The sequence below is a fragment of the Talpa europaea genome, assembly GCF_964194135.1.
Source record: "Talpa europaea genome assembly, chromosome: 8".
Taxonomy (NCBI): domain Eukaryota; kingdom Metazoa; phylum Chordata; class Mammalia; order Eulipotyphla; family Talpidae; genus Talpa; species Talpa europaea.
In genome coordinates, this window is record NC_140075.1 from 109,180,861 (window position 1) to 109,199,865 (window position 19,005).

General features: G+C 36.4%; 1 protein-coding gene across 14 annotated transcripts in view; it reads right to left on the bottom strand.

Annotated features, from left to right (window-relative positions):
- Positions 1–19,005, bottom strand: part of NRXN3 (neurexin 3) — a gene marked incomplete at both ends in the record, with an annotated part of 1,501,492 nt that overhangs the window by 787,596 nt on the left and 694,891 nt on the right. For all 14 annotated transcript variants that reach the window (XM_084241403.1, XM_084241402.1, XM_084241405.1 and 11 more), the window contains one exon: positions 13,953–14,072. In XM_084241403.1, coding sequence (XP_084097529.1) covers positions 13,953–14,072 — 120 coding nt within the window. The remainder of the gene's footprint in view (positions 1–13,952; positions 14,073–19,005) is intronic.

Here is a 19,005-nt window from a genome sequence, read left to right on the forward strand (position 1 = left end):
TCCCCATAACAGGCAATAATTAGCACATTAGACCACTCAGATAAGAACTCAGGAACGCCACAACTCCCTGTTTTGTATTGTTTTGTTTCTGTTGAAAGGGAACAGGGAACAGAGGTTGGCTCTGAGTCGTCCACTATTTAGCTCCATGGTCAATGATGTAGTATATGAGTGTCAAAGTTGGTCTGGCCCAGCCATTGGGCCTTAAGCTCAAAGAGTTTTGAACTGTTTACTAAGGAGAAATGATAGCAAAATCATCTATTGTAACCTGTATATTGTGAAAAATAAATCAGGTTATATTTTACTGCTATAAATGAGTAGATTAAAAGATGAGTTACTATCTACCACGTTTAGGATATATATTGAAATGTCTGGTAGTAACAGAGACAAAAGATTGCAGTTTTGTTCCCCCAGTTTTCTAAGTCAAAGAACCAAAGATCACTGGCCAAAAATTATTTATTCCAGAAAGAACCAAAAATAGGATATGAGATTATTGATGGTCATGGAATCTCTCATCACATTCTCAGAAATCTGTGCAAGAACTGCCTTAAAATATCTGATTATAACAGGAAAGGGAGCAGGTCCTTTGAAATCTACTTAGGTCTTTGACTGAATTATTTTGCCCCCAAAGCAGTAATGTGTTCAAATTTAAAATGAGAGTATACAGCACATCAGTGCTATTTGGATAATCTAATTGGAGTAATCATGCCACCCACATCCACCCAATGCATAATTAACATCTACTTAAGAGGAAATAGTCACCACAATAGAGATAAGTTGGTTCTATAGATGAAAGGGTGAATGTACAAAAAAAGTGGTCACTGATCTACTCACAATTCTATTTTGGTGCGATTGTGTGTGTGTATGGTATAATATATACCAGGTAGAATACACACACACACACACATACATTTTATGAAATATATTTAACAGTTTCCATATGTAAGCTCCTTGGAGGCTTACAAAAATCCCTAAATCCAAAATTCTGTTTTATGTCCATTATTTCCCATCCTATCAACAAAACTGGGACTTCCGCAAAATTGTGGTACAACACTGCCAAAGGTTACCTAGTTAGGGAGGAACAGAGCCAGGATTTGAACCCATGTTTCACTCTCAAATTTGTATTAATCCCCCTTTAGATACTGAGCCCTGTTGTCTCTCAGTTCTGAATAAAATACAGTAGGACTTTGGAGAGGAGACTGATGCGGACAAAAGCTGTCAAGGAATAGAGAGACTTGCCTGGATATGAACCCTACAGATTGTACAGTATTTGAAAAGCCAAGTAAAGTGAAGACTCTTGGCAGGAGGAATTAGAGAGCAAGGGCATAATGATCATGGAATTTATTAGTGAAGGTGAGACTACTTATTAGATGGCAGGTGAGTCATGAATATTAAAGAAAATGGGATTCAAGTGCCAGATTTTCTAAAGCAGATTATCGGAGACCTTGAAAACCAAATGCAGGATTGGTACTACGTCAGGAGGGGGCTGCTGGAGGTTCAGGAGAGGAAAAGTGGTAAGACAATTTCAGGAAGAGTAATCTGGAACTGTTACACAGGACAGATTTCAGAAATAACGGGAGGGAGGCCTACTATGGGGAGCTTCAACACTGCCACAGGGAGCAGCAAAGAATCATTTTAACACACCCTCTTTACACCGCGGATTTTTGCGACCACAGCTTCTGTGGGGTTCCAACATCAGACACCTTCCTGTGGCTCTGTGTCTGAAGAATCTGCCACCAAACATTCCATGTGACAAGAGATGCAGCTTCAGGAAATATAGCCACACACAAATATTACCTAGGAAACCAAATATAACTAAATGCAAAATGCTACCCCACACTGGGAAATAGCTGTGAGATTTGGTTATAGCTGTGTTTATTGTTCATTAAACTTTATATAATAGGAAAATATGCTAAATTAATCCACAAGCAAATTAAATAAGCTGGATGTTGGAAATACCTGTGGTGTGTTATGGGGATTGGAATAAAGCCTCTACCAACACAGAGAGTTTGTTTGGTTAAACTCTACTTGTTTTAATACATTCTTTTCAATTTGCTCTGTTCTCTGGGTTTTTCTTGTGTCAGGGAAAGAAGACATGTGTGATGAAATGTGAGGTAAACTGCAGGCCCTTCCTTCAGTGCCCCCCACCCCACCTTAGTGTGGCACTAGGGTGACCTTTAACTATCAATGGATGATACACTTGAGCCAGCATGAGGGAAGCATATGGGAAATTTAAGACAAGAAAAACAAATATTCTTCTTAAAGATAAATAAACCCCAGATGATGTCTCCCTGCCTAAATCCTTTTTCTGAGATAAAATTATAGCCCAGATATTGAGGATTCAAATGGATAAAAATGGCTTTCTGCCAAATATCCACAAAGGCAGGCAGATACCTGATCCTTGGCCCCGGTAGAAACATCACCTTCACAATTACAGAAATGCACAACTTTGCTAGTTAACTGAAATGCCACCCAAAGTTCACACAAGATTCTGTAAAGCACAGAAACAAAGGTATCTGGATAGAAAAACTGTTTCAGAAAAGTTGGAACAAGACTTAAAGGAAATGTGCACTTTATTTATTTATATATATATATATATATATATATATACACATACATGTACTCGTTATTTATATAAACATGTACTTGGTTTGACTAGCTCTGGTATCTGGGTAAAACTATAATTTTAGATTTAGCCAAGGGCTCATTATAAAAGGTGCCCATTATACTAGGAAATAATACTCAGAATCAGGTTCTATTGTTTCCTATAAGCTGTTGCAACGAGTTTACCAGGTTACCTGAAAGAATGTTCCTGCAAAAACATAAAAATTTTGCAACCAAGTTTATACAAAAATCAAAACCTTTCTGTTTTACATTTTTCAGTATACAGCTCATCTAGTTTGTCAATCATATACTACTACTTTTGGTCAATATAAAATTGTGTAGAAAGTGATGAACGATGTTATAGTAGAAGAATTCTATAGTCTCACTAGGCCTCAAAAGAAATGGACCATTGTAAGAAATCTCACCATGTGAAATAAACCACAATGTCTCATGGAAGTGGATGCCACAGAACAATCTGGAACCTAAGAGTCTCCTTCTCCATACACATTATAAGAACATTTTCCCTCCAACTACAACCCAACACAAAACCACTGTACTTGTACATAGACGCACATATGCAATGATTTCTGTGAGAAAGAACAAGGATGAGAAAGAAATGAAAACATCTTGCCATTTCCATTTTAGAACTGAAGGAGAAACTTGTATATTGTGATGGTCATTGTAATTCTTGCATGATTAAAGTATTCCTCCAGGCAAGAAAATACCTATCCTGGTAGAAATGCTACTCACTTCATGCAATGAATACTAGGACCATTGCACAACTCAGACTTTGAAAATCTGCAAGACTCAATCATATATCCAATGACTATATTTGAACATCTATTATGGGTGTGATACCACGCATATTCTGAAATAAGAAAATACAAACAACTGATTTAATTTGCATGCTTTTTTCTACTGCTTTGTATTTTTATGCTTTTTCCAGATTTTCAACAATGAGCATGTTGAATTATCAATTATCAATTTTCAAAAAATTAAATTAAAACTAAAAAGTATCAACAATACAAGGTCTCCCTCAGTTTATGTAGGGATGCATCAAAATAATAAGTGTACACTAGTGTATAATGATCAAAATAAGGACAGTCAGTGACCAAATGCTACCTGACATAGAAACATCTTCACATTCTTGAAATCTCCAAACTTTTTGTTTAAAAACACTTCTTAATTTCATTTGGCAAAGAGACATAGATCAGGCAGGCAAAGATCCACAGGATAAAGGTAGGTGAGAAAATAAACTATAATTCTCGGTTAAGAAAATAAGAACAGCTTGCTGCAAGAACCAAATCAATCCCTGAACCCACTGAGCTTAATCAAGTGTTATCAAAAGACTGGAGGGAAAAGCAATGGGAACGTCATCAAAGAAATCAGAGGAAGAAACACTTGATGGAACACATTTACAGGTATTTAACCAGTTTTGTACAGCTTCTTTGGCTGCAGAAGGTTCTTTGAAAGCAGAAGGTTTATAACTAGAGTTGTAGTATCTCCCTAACCCAAAAAGAGGGGAAAAAATATATAAAACAAAGCTTAGATATTCAACACTGCCAGGCTATTCTAGGACTAATCCAAAGCCTTAAATCATCCCTAGAGGCTGTGGCTTTAAGTAGTGATATGTTGTCACCCTTCCCCACCCACGCAACCATCATCTCAAAGTATAAAGGTTAAGTCAGGTCAAAAGAGACCTTCCTACTTAGATCAAGTGATAGAGACTGGATCTACCATAAACCTGAAAGAAGCAAGAAAAAGACAGCCAATGTGAAATAATAGTTTGCAAGACACTGAAGACCAAGCAGAGTACAGGGAATCCCGAGAAAGAGAAGACAAACAGGGTGAGTCTAAGACTGTCTCAGCTTACTGTCTTGAGGGAATGTCCCATCAGAACAGGAAGGAGGACCCCAAGCAGAGACAGGCAGTTTCCTTGAGTAGATGGAGCTGAGCATCAGGAGAGAGCAAAGCAGCTAGAATACACAGAGGCATGGGTGACTCAAACACACCCTGGGAGCTAGAGAAAACAGAAATACAAGATCACACACTGCCTGATTCCACTCGTGTCTATTTAAGATCAGACAAAACTCATGTCTGCTGATTCAAACAGTGGTGACTTGAGCCTGAGAGAGGAGAAAGGATGAGGAAAGGAAATTTTGGGGATGGTGAACTGTCCTTTATCTTTACTGAGGTGTTGGTACATGGCCATAAACATTTGTCAAAATGCACTAAGATCTGTATGTTTTGCTGAAAAAAAAATACACATACACACACATCCCTAAAATATGCCCCCCACTAAAGAAAATTTAAGTGAAAAGATGAGGAAACCAAGTTACATCTATTAACTTTAGTTTACAAGAGAAGATAAAGCAGTTTACATCATTAGTTATTTGATGTAAATGTAAATAAGGTAGATGGAAATAAATGTAGGAAATTATAAGTCTATGTTGAAAAATGCATTAAAATTACACCTGTAGGTGACTAACAAGGTAATACAAAATTATCTCCTGTGAGCCAATAGGCTCCCAGTGGATGATAGCCCTCACTATCAATAAGTAACTAGCCAAGTATACCAGAAATAAATGGGCTATAATTAACATAAGTACTAAAAATGGTCCACAAATAGAGCATGCTGAAGATGGCTGAAATGAAATTAGTAGGGCCATAGATTCCAACAACTCATAAGAATCCCTGACAGGTTACTGGACCCTGAATTTGTGGAGACCATTCCTCCTTACACCAGAGGTCCAACAGCAACTGGGATTTGTAGAAATTAATGTGTTTTACCTGTGAGTTCCAGCTCATTTTCACAGAGGCTTATGTAAAATGTAAGTTGTTAGCAGTCCTGGCTCTCCCTGAATCTGTTTGATATAGCATGCGTATCAATATCAGTCATAGATCAGATTTGGGGTACAAAAACCATCTCTTGCTGATATTAGAGGAACTTATCAGCAAGAAGTTCCCTTGAGCAACATGCTAAAGTCTGCATGTATGAAACTGCTCCCAGAGCACCAGCATCTTCACCTTTGCTCTTAGAAGACCCTGGTATAATTACCTGTCCTTTCAGCTACACTGAATATCTTTTGGTACATGACCGACAAAAAAAAAAAAAAAAAAAAAGTTACAAAGAAATAACTTCAAGCATTACAGTTGGTTTTGCCTGTTTGTGATTCCTTTTTCTTGTTTCTGTCTTACCTCTTGGACCTTTCCAACTATGGCACCAGGCTATTCTGCCCAGTCTCACTCACTGACTTCTCTGGACTCAGTCCCACTCTCCCTAGTCCTACCAAATCTGCAACATGGCACTTGTTTGATGGACTTATGATCTTGTTACCTGTGCAGGTCAGTCCTAATGCAGCCTTAATTAAAATGAATGAAGTAAAAAGAGAAAATATGGGCCTCCCTGGTGGCGCAAGGGGTTAAGATGCAACCTACGAAGCAGTCTGCAGCCACTGCAGCACGAGTTCGATCCCCAGCCAGGGAGCAACCCACAAGGTGCAGCAGACCTCTCCTGACTCGCTCCCCTCAGCAGTGCACTACGGTCAATCTGCCTGTACTGTTGCCCTCTGTCTCTGGTGAATCCTCTCACCTCCCACACTGCTGGCCTATACACCAGTTCTTGTATGTATTAACAAATCTTTAAAAAAGAGATAGAGAAAAAATATGCTCCCCAAGAATGCAGACACTAGATATTATAGTGTAACTAACACAGCTAAGACCTGTGAATCTAAATCTCTATGTGTTCAGATGAGTTTTCACTAAGAAGTTTCCTTAAGGCATTCAGAAGACATTGACAGTGGGGAGTCCAGCCTTTGAAGTTAACATTTAGCCCTGAATCAGCCAGATTTGTAAACTTGCTAATCACTTGACTTCACATCTCAGTTCCCTCATGTCCATGTCCGAAGGTGGGATCATAATATTTACTTTTGAGGGTCATTTAAATAACAAAGTAATATAATGAAACCACCTCAGTGATTGGCACATAATAAAGTATTGAATTGCTGAAAAATAAAAAATGTGTGTGAGAGAGGGATTCAAGCTAAAAAGAGATTTGAATTAATCACGATATTGTTAATAAAAATTATTCAAAACTTGGGGAAAAGGCTAGAAGAGAGATGTATAACATATAGGGACATAGTTAACATGTTCACCAATGAAAGCTTTAATTCTATGGTGTTTGACACTGATATTTACTATTTATTGGGGCCCAGACTCTAAGAGATGGCTTATTAATCTGTAGACTTTTGAATAGTAAAGACATAATGTTCAGTAGAAAAGATGTGACCAACGGGTTAAGGTCTTTTTGACTTGTAAGACATTCACCAGTTTTATATTTAACCTAAGTTTATACTTTAATATTCTTTGTAATGACTATAAATATCCAGTTCTTCAAATAGTCTTCTGCCATCTTGTCGTTTATACTTACCATCTTGCTGTTTCCCTTGTTAGGAGTTAAATAAATTTGGCATACATTCATTCTATATTTATGTAAGAGTTGTGTTTTTAACTTTATGAAAATTACATTTGTATGAGTCATGTTTTTAACTTTTTGAAACTTATATCTAAGAGTAGCCAAGAGTTATGTGGGGGCTACTGTGTGCCATGTCCTAAACTTTGCAATAAATAATTCAATTTATCTTTATACATTATTTATGAGATAGACCTATAGATGTTCACAATTTAGAGACACAGAGGAATTAATCAAATTGTTCAAGGTAACACAGCTATTAAAAGACAGAGTCAAGATTGCAAGACAGGCCATCCACCCCACAATTATGGTTTTATCTACTGGTGGGCATATATTGGGATTGTAATAAAGTAAAAATCATGAAAATCAGAAGATCTAGGTCAGGAATGAAAATATAAAGATTTAGAACATTTGTGGATATGAGGGGATACTAAAACTCTAATTTTATTATGTTTAAATATATTCTAACTAAACGGATTCATCTAACCTTAAGACAAATTTCTCAAGTGTTCATAATTCCAAGTTATGGTAAAATTACTAACCAAAAACACAGAAATTTTCTTTTCCAATCCTATATTCTTATGTAATTTTGTTCTCTGTGAAGATATGCCCACCTGGATCTCTGTCCACTAGTTGGCACAGATACTAAACTATTATTTCTGGTAATAACAAAGTAGCAACAAATCTAATAAAAAGTGAGCTTTCATATAAGACAGACCTGAGTTCAAGTCCCCACTCAACTTCTTCCAACCCATGTGGCCCAAGACCTCTCATTACTAAAATCAAGACAATAACAGTACAGTGTTTCTTACAGATTTTAGGATGATAAAAGTGCTTACATCTTTATAAAGGTCCTAGCAAAATGTCAGGGACAGAATAAGGACTCGAAAATGTCAAATACTATTAGTTATCATAAAAACTATCACTACTCTTATTTATTAAGTACCTATCATACTCCTTGTGTTATATCAGAGCTTCAAGAGGCTAAGTGACTAGTTCAATTTCACAGTGTTCAAGCCAGGCTTGGCATTTAAAGCAGTTTGATTCTAAATCCAATTAACTTAATGACTATGCTATGATATCTTTAATAACTTAACAAGTCGTATACATTATAAATCAACCTTTTAAAAATTTAGTTCATTACAAAAATTTTCCAAGATAAATGTCCACCAATGCCTCAATTAAAAAAGAATCAAGATTTAGCACCTATTAGGACCATATCCAGGACCCAGCTGTAGATATACTATGGGGGATTCTTCTCCAAGGAACTGAGAGTGATAATGGGAATTCTGCTAAAGGAGATTAGGAAAGCTAACAGTGTTTTTTTATAATTTGAAAAATGCATGGCACACAGCATTAAGCAGGATAAGGCACAACACAAATTTTAAACAGAGTATGATCTTAACCACATAAGTGCATAGAATAAGTCTGGAAGGAAATAGCCAGAACATTAGCAGGGGCTGTAGCATATTTTTTCTACTTGCTGGAGTATGGTCTTTCCTTCCCAATGCTCTTTCATACCATATTTGCTTAGAAAGTACTTGCAAATTTCTCAAGACTCATTTGTCAATGAAACCTTCCTAAGAGCAATAGCTCTTCCTGATGGAGTCTCAACCCCAGGGACAACTGACATCATTTTATGGCCACTTACTACACACTGTTCAAAAGTCTATTGAAGCACTTACAGATGTATCCTCCCTCACTAGACTGTGATGTCTTTCAGAAAGGGACTATCTTATTCATGATCATACTTTTCAAATAAGACGTGTGTAGTGTGTGAATTAAATGAATAAATGATAAAGTGTCTCTGAAGCAGCAAGCCTGCTGTCAATATTGAACTTCTCAAATATGGCCTATTTGCTGGACAGGCAAAGCCTGAAAACAAAGGAAGGTTATAAACACATCACCGAAAACATGGACATATTGGAGTCAGATATTCTTGGAAATTATTGCTTGATAAATAACAACATAGACTCGTGAAACATGCCAGAGTAACTAAATGGACCCAGGAGAGAGAATTAGCATATGCACGCCTGTCCCCTTGTTTGTACACTAAGTAATGCATTTATGGCTTATTTGTTGTGAAGCCCAAAAGGAAAATGTGTTTTTAACAGATTTAATCAATACGCCAACCTACATTAAAAAAATAAATAAACCCACACAATAAATAAAAAGCAAAAGGCCAATCAATAGTCAACAGTGCAGCTTAACAGCCACTCCAGCAGAAAACTGTCTGAAAGGCGCTTCACACTCCAGTGTCTGCACGATCCACAGCTGCTCGCTATTGATTTGTTGCAAGCAAAGAACATCTATTATCACATGCCATTGTGAACCCAGCAATTTCTCCAACAAGTAGCCTGCAATGTATGATCTGTAGGGGAAGGCAGGTAGAACTGACTGCTGGGGGTGGGCTGAGGACCCACATTTATTCCTTTCTCTTTACCCCACAGTCATTATGGACATCCAATTTCTACATCCAGGAACTTGATGTATGGTAAGGACTCATGTCCACGGACTGTTCCATATCTACTTCTCTAGAGCACAGAAGGCAATCACAAGGCTCAAAATGATACACTGAAAACAGTTTCCCCAAGTCTGCTAAAATGTCAACCGTGAGGGAAGGATAGAAACTAGGTGTTTTGTTTAAAATTGCTATTTTCAAAAAGGTCCCCCAAAGGACAACTCTTTTGTCTATGTGTGGGAATGAGCATGTGAGTTGGATTTTGTGCAACATTTTACAATGTTGGGAAGGAGAGACGAGCCTGATGATAAGCTGCCAATGGTAGCAGGATTGTAACACAATACCGGAAAGCAATGCTGGATTTCCCTGATAGTGTAATGGCTACAACTCAGTAAGAGCTCCCAGAGTCTCAGTCCTAATTTAAAATACCAATAAGAACCCAATACCCAAAAAGAAAATCCCAGTAAAAGCCCTTGTCAGGTTCCATTTCTTCTGCTGTTCTCAAAATGTAACACAAACACTGGATGCTTAGTTGGCCTCCAGATGGCACACAGCCTGTGAGAAGTCAGTCCTTTCATTTTGAATTTCTAAGAACTGAACATTTTCTTTAGAGAAGGCTATTTGTGTGTTCTTTGATCTAATCGCTTTTAGGATGATTTTGTCTATTGCAGTCTCAAAAATACACCTAAAGGTAAAGGAAAGTCATCTAAAGGGAATGTCCTAAGGTTTACAATTACATGAAATGGTAGAATGTCTTATCTTAAAACTATAGAAAGACAATCAGTAAATGAGTTATATTTGAGCTTCCAGCAGATGATTTTTGTTTTCTAGTCAATGTGAGAGCATCACTCTTACAAAGGATAATCTGTCAGAAAATACATGACATAATTTTGTAACTACTGTATCTACTTTGCCATTTTCTGTGCCAGAATCAACCTGAAATTTACCCACTATATCCATCACCCACCATGCACTCAAAAAATAAAAAAATAAAAAAAATAAAACCCCAAACCTGGTCAACACATTCTTAATGAGATGCAGTTTTAAAATGTAAACTCTACTCATGTAAGCCAGATCTATGTGATAACACACACAAAATTGGCAAGCAAACACCAACTCTGGCAAACCAGAAAAAGAAAATACAAATGTCAAAAATGACAGAACCCACACTAGAAAAAAGAGAGGAAGACTCTAAAATACAGACATTTCTTTAGAAACTTGCAAGTCATGCACAGATATAATTAACTTTTCATGATGAACTAAGCACATTATTTTGGAAAATATCAAAACCAAGTCATTTCCCTATTGAAAACATTTCTATTCTTGGATATGCAATAAATAAATTGAGATGTTTTCACTTCCATTAGTTGAGGTTCAAGCTGCTGTCCTAAGAAACAGCTCATGAAATATGAGAGCACTAAGCATCTCCTACCCACCCTCCATTAGATTAAATCTCCAACCAGTTCACATGATCTTGATCAACACTTCAAACAATAACATTTGTTTTAGATACACGTAACATTCTACAGAATGTGCTATTCCCAAGAATTGGATAAAGGCCAGATTTCCCTGATGGCACTCCAGGTCCACTTCTGTTATTTAGGTCAAAGTCAAGCCACCTATTGTATACATGTGATCAGAGTAATTATCATTCAAATAAGTAAGATTCAACCCCTGTTTTTCTCTTTATCTCTTCTCCTTCCTCTGTTCCCTCCTTCACTCTCTTATTTTATTCTTTCTTTGAAATTTACCCCAGAGCTTTTGCCAATAAGTATGAACCTTGTTCAAATCAGGGGATAACTCAGGGTTAACACTGAACTCTTCTTGTAAACTAAGCTACCAAGAATTTACTGCCATTAGGAGGCACATAGAATATCACATAGATAATTTCATGTTGAAGTTGTTTGTGAGATGAAGTAACCAATTGGAATTCTAAGGATCAACATTGATATAGAATATAACAATCTGTGATGTAAAGTAGTAAGACCGAGTTTCTAAGTAGAACAAACTGTCTGTGATTTAGAACAAAAGAGAAGTGCCCTCTGCCTCAACACTCTGAATTTCAAACACTGGACACAACGACATCCACTAAAATGTATTTTAAGCAACATATTCTCCATATATTTGGTTGAATTTTATTAACAGGTTCTATTGGAACTTTACAGTTAAATCCTGTGTATCTGAATTATCTCTATTTCTCACATCCTGCAATTAAAATGTACTGGCTCACATTTTTCACCTGGCCAATCAATCACAGAAGTCCTGATCTACTCTTTGAGAGATTATTAAGCTAACAGATTCTTTTAGTGATTTGGGATCAGAGGTCATCTAGGGACAAAAAAATTCAGCTACATCATTTACAGAATATAATCCAAATACATTACCCAAAGCCTGGATAGGGTAATATCCTCCAACATTTTTGGAGGATGAGGAGCTACCTCCACAAAAGAAAGCTGACCTTTCCCAATCTTATCAATAGTTTTAGTATTTCATTCTCTATTGACAAATTATTCAAAACAGATCATCTAATAGTCCTCATTCTGGATTGAGACATAGTCTTAACAAAATTAGAAAACATCATGGAAGGCTGAAAGGACCCTGGATTTTTTTTTTTTTTTAAGCAGGAAATAAAGCCTGGCCTGCATGCCAGAAAAGAACACGCCAAAGATAGAAAAATGCATACCCACCTTCTGAAGTCTGCACATGGTCACCGCAGTTAGAGTAACTTACCTTTCTCTCTGTGCTGTGTGCAGAGTCTCTTCCTGACCATTTTCTACCAGAAATGGTATGTATGTGTGATATGAAATAAACTTGTGAGGATAAAGTAGTCATAGGCCCCATTATAGTGAGTCCTATGCAGACAATCAGAAGGAAAAGCAAAAGCACATCTACAATTCCCCAGGTATTGGATGATTCCATAACTGAATCAGAGTGGAACAGTATTCCCAAATAATAGCTACAGAAACAGGATTTTAATAATACCAAATACTTGGAAGAAACAGTCAGAGGTCAAAACTTTCTGCAGAGAGTATATCCTTTTTGTCAAGATGCAGACGGCCCATCCTTACATTTAGATCAAGAATATGAGAGAATTTTCTCTCTACATTGCCAGACCCTTCACATTTTTTATCCTAAGAGACTGATGAAGTACATGAAGACAAAAAGCTACAAGAAAGTGGAAAACAACAAGAAATAACTGCACACTTAAAAAAGGTGAAAAATCAGAAATCAAGGAGAACCAAACAGACATACTAGAGAGAGTAATGTAATTGGTGTGTGCTCCCACATGGACAAATGAAAATGCAACTTTACTGTTTACTCAGATAATGTCATGTATTAGAGGCTAGCTGACTATGGGTTCAAATTGTTAATCAAACTCCCACCATGGAAACTGCATTTAGAAAATCAAAAGGTCAGCAGGATGTACTAAGTCAGTGGTTTTCAAGAAACCTCTCTGCAATGGGTACTCAAAAATTTCAAGTGTTTGCTTGTCTTTGAAAGTGGCCATATTTGGAAAATAACATGAGAAAGAAATAGAGACAAAGTTTATATGATCCCAGAACATAAGTATCTCCACCATCAATGTTGGAATCACCTTCAGGAAATCAGTCTTCTAGAACTACATTAGGTGGCATGCCTGAAGCATCGCTAGGAAAAAAAAAATAACAACTGACTCTCTTCCAATATGAACCAAATACAGATACACATATATCAATATACTTACAAAATAGAAATATACATAAAGTGTGTATACATACACTGGTGTATGTATATACATACATATATATATGTATATATATATGTGTGTATATATATATATATATATATATACACACACACACATACACACACACACACCCAAACAGTCACCAATAAATTCAGCCAAAGGGAATCTGCGCCTTACATTAGAAATATTTTGAGAATGCTTTCAACATTTCAATTTGGAAAAAACAATACACTCTGAATGTCTTCATCATTTAGAAGGTCTATAAAGTTCTCTAAATGCATCTAAACTCAGGCTTTTAGAGAAAATAGCTACATTCATTAAATACCTTCTAAATTCTAGACAATCCAAACAAGAATGTCTTGAACTGTTACTGAGATGACCTAATTAAAGGAAAACTGAATTCTTCTAAACAGAAATATTTCCTGATTTTTTTTCTTGATTTTCAATCTCAGATAATCTAATCCAAAGAAGAAAGGTATCAACAAAATAGAAGTTGTCTAGTATTGCTGAGCAAGAAATATCTCTTTGCTTCTTGCATAAGAACACACTTATGTTTTATTTTCAAAGTTTCTAGAGAAGAAAACTGCATATGAATCTTTGGAATAGCCATGTTTTTGCATAATATCCCTGGAACTTTCTCTAAATCACTGAAATCTTTGGAAAAATCCCAAGTATGAAAAGGTTGTACTCACGGTCATTGCACTGGTTTCCAGAATACGAGGTCATGGAACAGTCACAGGTGAAGCCTTCCCACTGCTGCATGCAAACCCCCTGGTTGGCACACGAATCTTCCTGGCAGGTAGTACTTGGTCCTAGCAATGCATAAGAAGAGGGGAAAGGAAGGAAAAGGAAAGAAGTGTTAAAACATTCATCAAACTTAAAGCAATCACTTGAATTTATATCCTCATGCCCCCAAACAGTCAATGACACAAACCACCAAAAATGGCAACTTACATCATGCAACAAGAATTCAGTATATACAAAAGACAACAGATACACACTGAGCCACAATTATCAATAGTTACACTCGGAAGGGAGAGGGCTGAACACATTGTTCTCTTTTAGGCAGACTTTGCAAAAGAGCTTCACCTCTACCATTCAACTAGAAAGATGCCTCACGTGGAGCATAGTCTTTGTAAATGAGCAAAGCTAAGGCAGAAAAATGCATTCCCATACTTTGAATCAAGGCACAAGGTTTCCTATAGACTTTTATAACATTAAAATCATGGCATTAAATGTTCATAAAATAAAATCTGAGATATTAAAATGATGTTTGATGAGGAGTAAGAAGAAGAAATTGAGGAGAAGAAAAAGGAGAGGAGGTAGTAGCAGCCAACAGGTATTGATGTGTTGTAGCTGATAAGCACTGAGCAAGAAGCACTTGGTCTACAGCAACTCAGTAAGCTCTCCAGAGACTCTGAAGTAAGTAAACACGACTGCTTCCATTTCACTGGTTAAAAAACTAAGCTCATAGAGGTAAAATAATTTATCCAGTGTCACATATTCATAATTAAAAGATTCTGATGTCCAATTTAAGTAGATTAGCTCTGAAGTCCAAGCTCTTATATCAGTGTTTCTCAGATACCAGTAGTTCTCAGACTTTATCACTTAGGAAGTTATTAAAAATGCAAATTATTGGGCTCCTAGCCCCATACCTACTACATTAAAAACTTCAGGGGGGAGGCAGAAATCAGTGTTTTCTCAAGTTTCCAGGAAATTTTGATGTAGCCAAAGTTAGAGAGAAGCCACAATAACTGTGGCTATAGGGCTACAGAAGAGTGTCTTTATAAGAAATGTGCCTCCACAGAAGGTGGGAAAGAGAAGGACTTGATGTATAGAAGGGACAAATACCGGATGGTCTCACTCATAGCAGGAATTTAGAAAACCTAAATAAGGGACCAGTAAAAAGACTAATTATAATAAAGTAAAAATTCAAAATCAACAAGCAACTATAAACCAGAGACACACTATAGGAGAGGTGCTGGGGGAGGAGGGAGTAGGGTCAAGATAAGGGGGGTGGGTATTGTATGGGGACTATATAACCAAGATGAAAATGCATGCATTGTGCAAAAATGAAAAATGATGTAAGAATTATATAAAATTAAATTAAATTTTAAAAATTATGTTCATTTTTTATTTCATTCTGTTATATTTATATTCTGTGTGTCTTTCAAAAGCAAGTAACATGTAAGTGTAATGATACATGTAATTAATACAAAAATAAGTAAATTTATTTTGGGGGCATGCTCAAGATCTCTTGTGGATATGAGAGACCAACTGAACAAGTTTGGCCATCTCTGCCTTGCTGATTGCCTTTAGAATCTCTCCATATGCGCGTCTGGGACCTATCTTTCACTATTATTTTTTTTTTCACTTCTAGCTTCTGCCCTATCCTGTGGGGTTAAAAATAAACCTACATTTTCAGAATGAAATCTGAGATGAAGGAAATGTTCAGGCAACCACCAGGAATTTAAGAGAGAACTTCAGCAAAGGATGTAAGGGCTCAGATTCTTTACACACACACACACATATATATATATATATAAGTTAGGATGTGATGCAAAAAAGCAGTTGGCAGAGTAAAAATACATCCATGCCAATAAGTGTCAATTTTGCAATTCCCAGGCTAAAAGCTCATATAGGCACAGACTATCAAAAGGTAAGCATGTGGGGTCCTAAGGACAAAGGCTCAATAGAAATGTATGCCTAGAAAGGTTTTGTCTTCTGGGTGGTAAGACATTTTATATTTATGCATGCAGGGTGGCAGCAATGCAGAACATCACTCTTAACACAAAGTTATTAGGATATGACATAGGAAAGTTCAAGACAATCACGGATGCTGGGGAGTAGCACTGCTGCTGGGTTCCTGCAGCTGCATATGCCATGTGGTCCCCCCATGTGGAGATGAAAGGAGGTACATGAGCATGTTCTCAGTGGGTCTTAAACTTGAGCATTGTATAGTACAAGTTTCATTAACAATGGCAAATCAGGACAGCTTCTTTCAAAGGATAAAAGCTTCTGAGAAGTCCACGGGGCTCCTTGACCAAACAGCTTTCATCACACAATGGGCTAGTAATTCAATTGTGCTCAAGGATCAGAAATATATGGAAGGCTTTCCCTTGAAAGGCAGCATAACAGCAAAATCTTTGAGAAAATACAATAATTCTATGCATGTTGATACAATCTGAAGACAAAGGCTTTTCCATGCCTTTTCCCTCCCCTCTAGTCAAATTTTTAACTGTTTTCTAAGGACCAGTTTAAATGCTTTCCCCATAGGAAATATTCCCCAAATGACTTCAAATAGTTCCCACTTTTTAGCAGCTGCAACACTAATTATTTGTATCATTAATGCTTACATATGATAATAGTCATTTTAACATTTTCACTACCCTCTGCTTATATAATTCTCTAAATGTTTCTTGTATTTTTATTATTATTTATTATAAAAGGATTGAATGCTGTCTTCTGTTAGAGGTCACACATGCTTGGTTTAATCCTTCATATACTGTACTATGCATAATGTGCTAGATGAAGCAAAAAATATTTCAGTAAATGTTGAGCTTCTCTGAATTGGAACTCCCTGATTTGTTTCTGTCTCAAAAGCCGAAGTCTGAGTATGGGAGAACATCTGTACTCTGTACAGAGAGCAGTCTGTGTTCTGTTTGTCAAAGGTTGATCAGGAACCAAATGAATAGGGAATCATAGGCTATTTCCAAATTCCACAGAATTCCTTTTGCTTGCACTAAGGGGTGAAAGCAATTCAGAATCAATAATCCTCAAAGACTGAGCATGCTATAATCATCTAGTAAGAAGGAATTATAATCATCTAGAAAGAACAGGTTCAGTGAGGACCACCAGAACCTTCAATGTTATCTCAGCGATTCATAGATGAAATTTGTTCCTTCTTTGGAGGCTGAGATCCTGCTTCTTCTCAAGCTTCATATCCCCCTGGGAACTCATTCTTTACATTTGAGCTCAAAACAGGCTTTACTTAGATTATTTAAGAAAATGCCCACCTTCCTTCCTTACCATCCATTATGTCTCCCTGTTTAAGTGATAACAATTACCTCATCTATAATTAAGTGTAAGCTCTAAATTGTCTGTTTCATCCTACTGGAATGATTTGTACAAGATAATTTTATATCAACAGATAGGCACTTAGAAACTTTCCCTTTTACCCCTGGGGATTTTGGTATATTTTTCTTCTTCTTTTTTTAATTTTTTAAGATACTGCTTTGTATGAGAAATAGATTGCAAAAATAAGCTTTGAAGGAAGAAGTTGGTTTTTTTGTTACTGTTTTTGTTTTCTGTTCATCTTTATATGTCTAATTTCTCATAAAATATTTGGTATAAATAATTTTAAAATATTAGTAGAGAAAAGAACAAAAATAAAGAAATGAAGTCATTATTTTATGGCTTAAAGTCAAGTGGTTTACTAACAACTTACCCTTAGAATTTACCAATATCAGCTCATATAAACAATTTTCTACTGGGAAGCAAGCTTTTTGGGGGATGGTGTTGGTGGTCATTATTAATTGAACATATTTCCTTCCTTGGTTTAGCTTTCAGACTCATTCAATATTATTAGATGTTGAGACAAGTACTCATTTGTACAATGAGAGACTGAGCTAGATGATAATATAAGCTCCTAGTCTTACTTCAAATTATTTAAATACATCATTTCCCAAGCAGATTAAAATTTAAAGAAAAATGTATCAAAATCCCCAGGGATAAAAGGAAAAGTTTCTAATTGCATATCCATTGATATAAAATTATCTCATAAAAATCAGAGACTGGTTATCACAAGAGTACAGGGGACTTACATATAGTACATAGTATGTTCCAGATGCTGTACTCCCTGTTTTTTGTCATTATTAATTCAAGAAATCTTCATTAACATATTGATGAAGCAAAGGTAATGTAAAGCATTAAAGAATCAGAAAATCAGGAATGATTTTCCTATGAAAGATACTCAGAATTTCAAAAGGAAAACAATTCTTTAGAAAAGATTTAATTCCAAAACAGAAAAAAAAAAAAACTGAACAAAACAAACCTGAATATTGATTCTTTTTGCATGCATTTTCAGCTACTTGAAACTGAACCATTTAGTGAAATTTATGAAAATTATGTAACATAAACCTTTTGAGATCACAGTGACTAGACTAGCAGAGGGTTCAGAAGTGTTCTGTTTTAATCCTACTGGGAGTTTCTCAGCTAGGTCTCTAAATGTTACATGTAGTTATTTGCTTCATTATGCCTCTATGTAATAAAGATAAGTGAAAACAAACTAACCAGAGCACAAATTTCTCTAAGGAAAGAAATATAATGTGAAAAAATATGCATATTCCTAAAGCCTATTGATAAAGCTAACATAAAAATTAAAATTTGCAATAGCATTTCATTCCAAATTTTAGTTTCAGTTAATTTTACCATATCTATTAAATGTCACTACTAAACAAAATGAAAGTTACTCTTACTAGCATTTCTTCCATACTTCCACTGGCCTCTCTCCAAGCCCAGGCTGCCAAAACTCCCATTTTGTTTTAATCCCATTCAACCACATCCTTTAAAACTAAGTTTTCATCAACTACCAAATAAGCAAATAAGGGCCTCCCCGGTGGCGCAGCGGTTGAGCGCTGGGTTGCGAAGCTGCCCGCGGCCTCTGCGGCGCCGGTTCGATCCCCGGCTCCTCCCCGGCCACCAGAGGAGGGTCCCACATGGTGCGCAGACCTCTCCTGCCGCCCG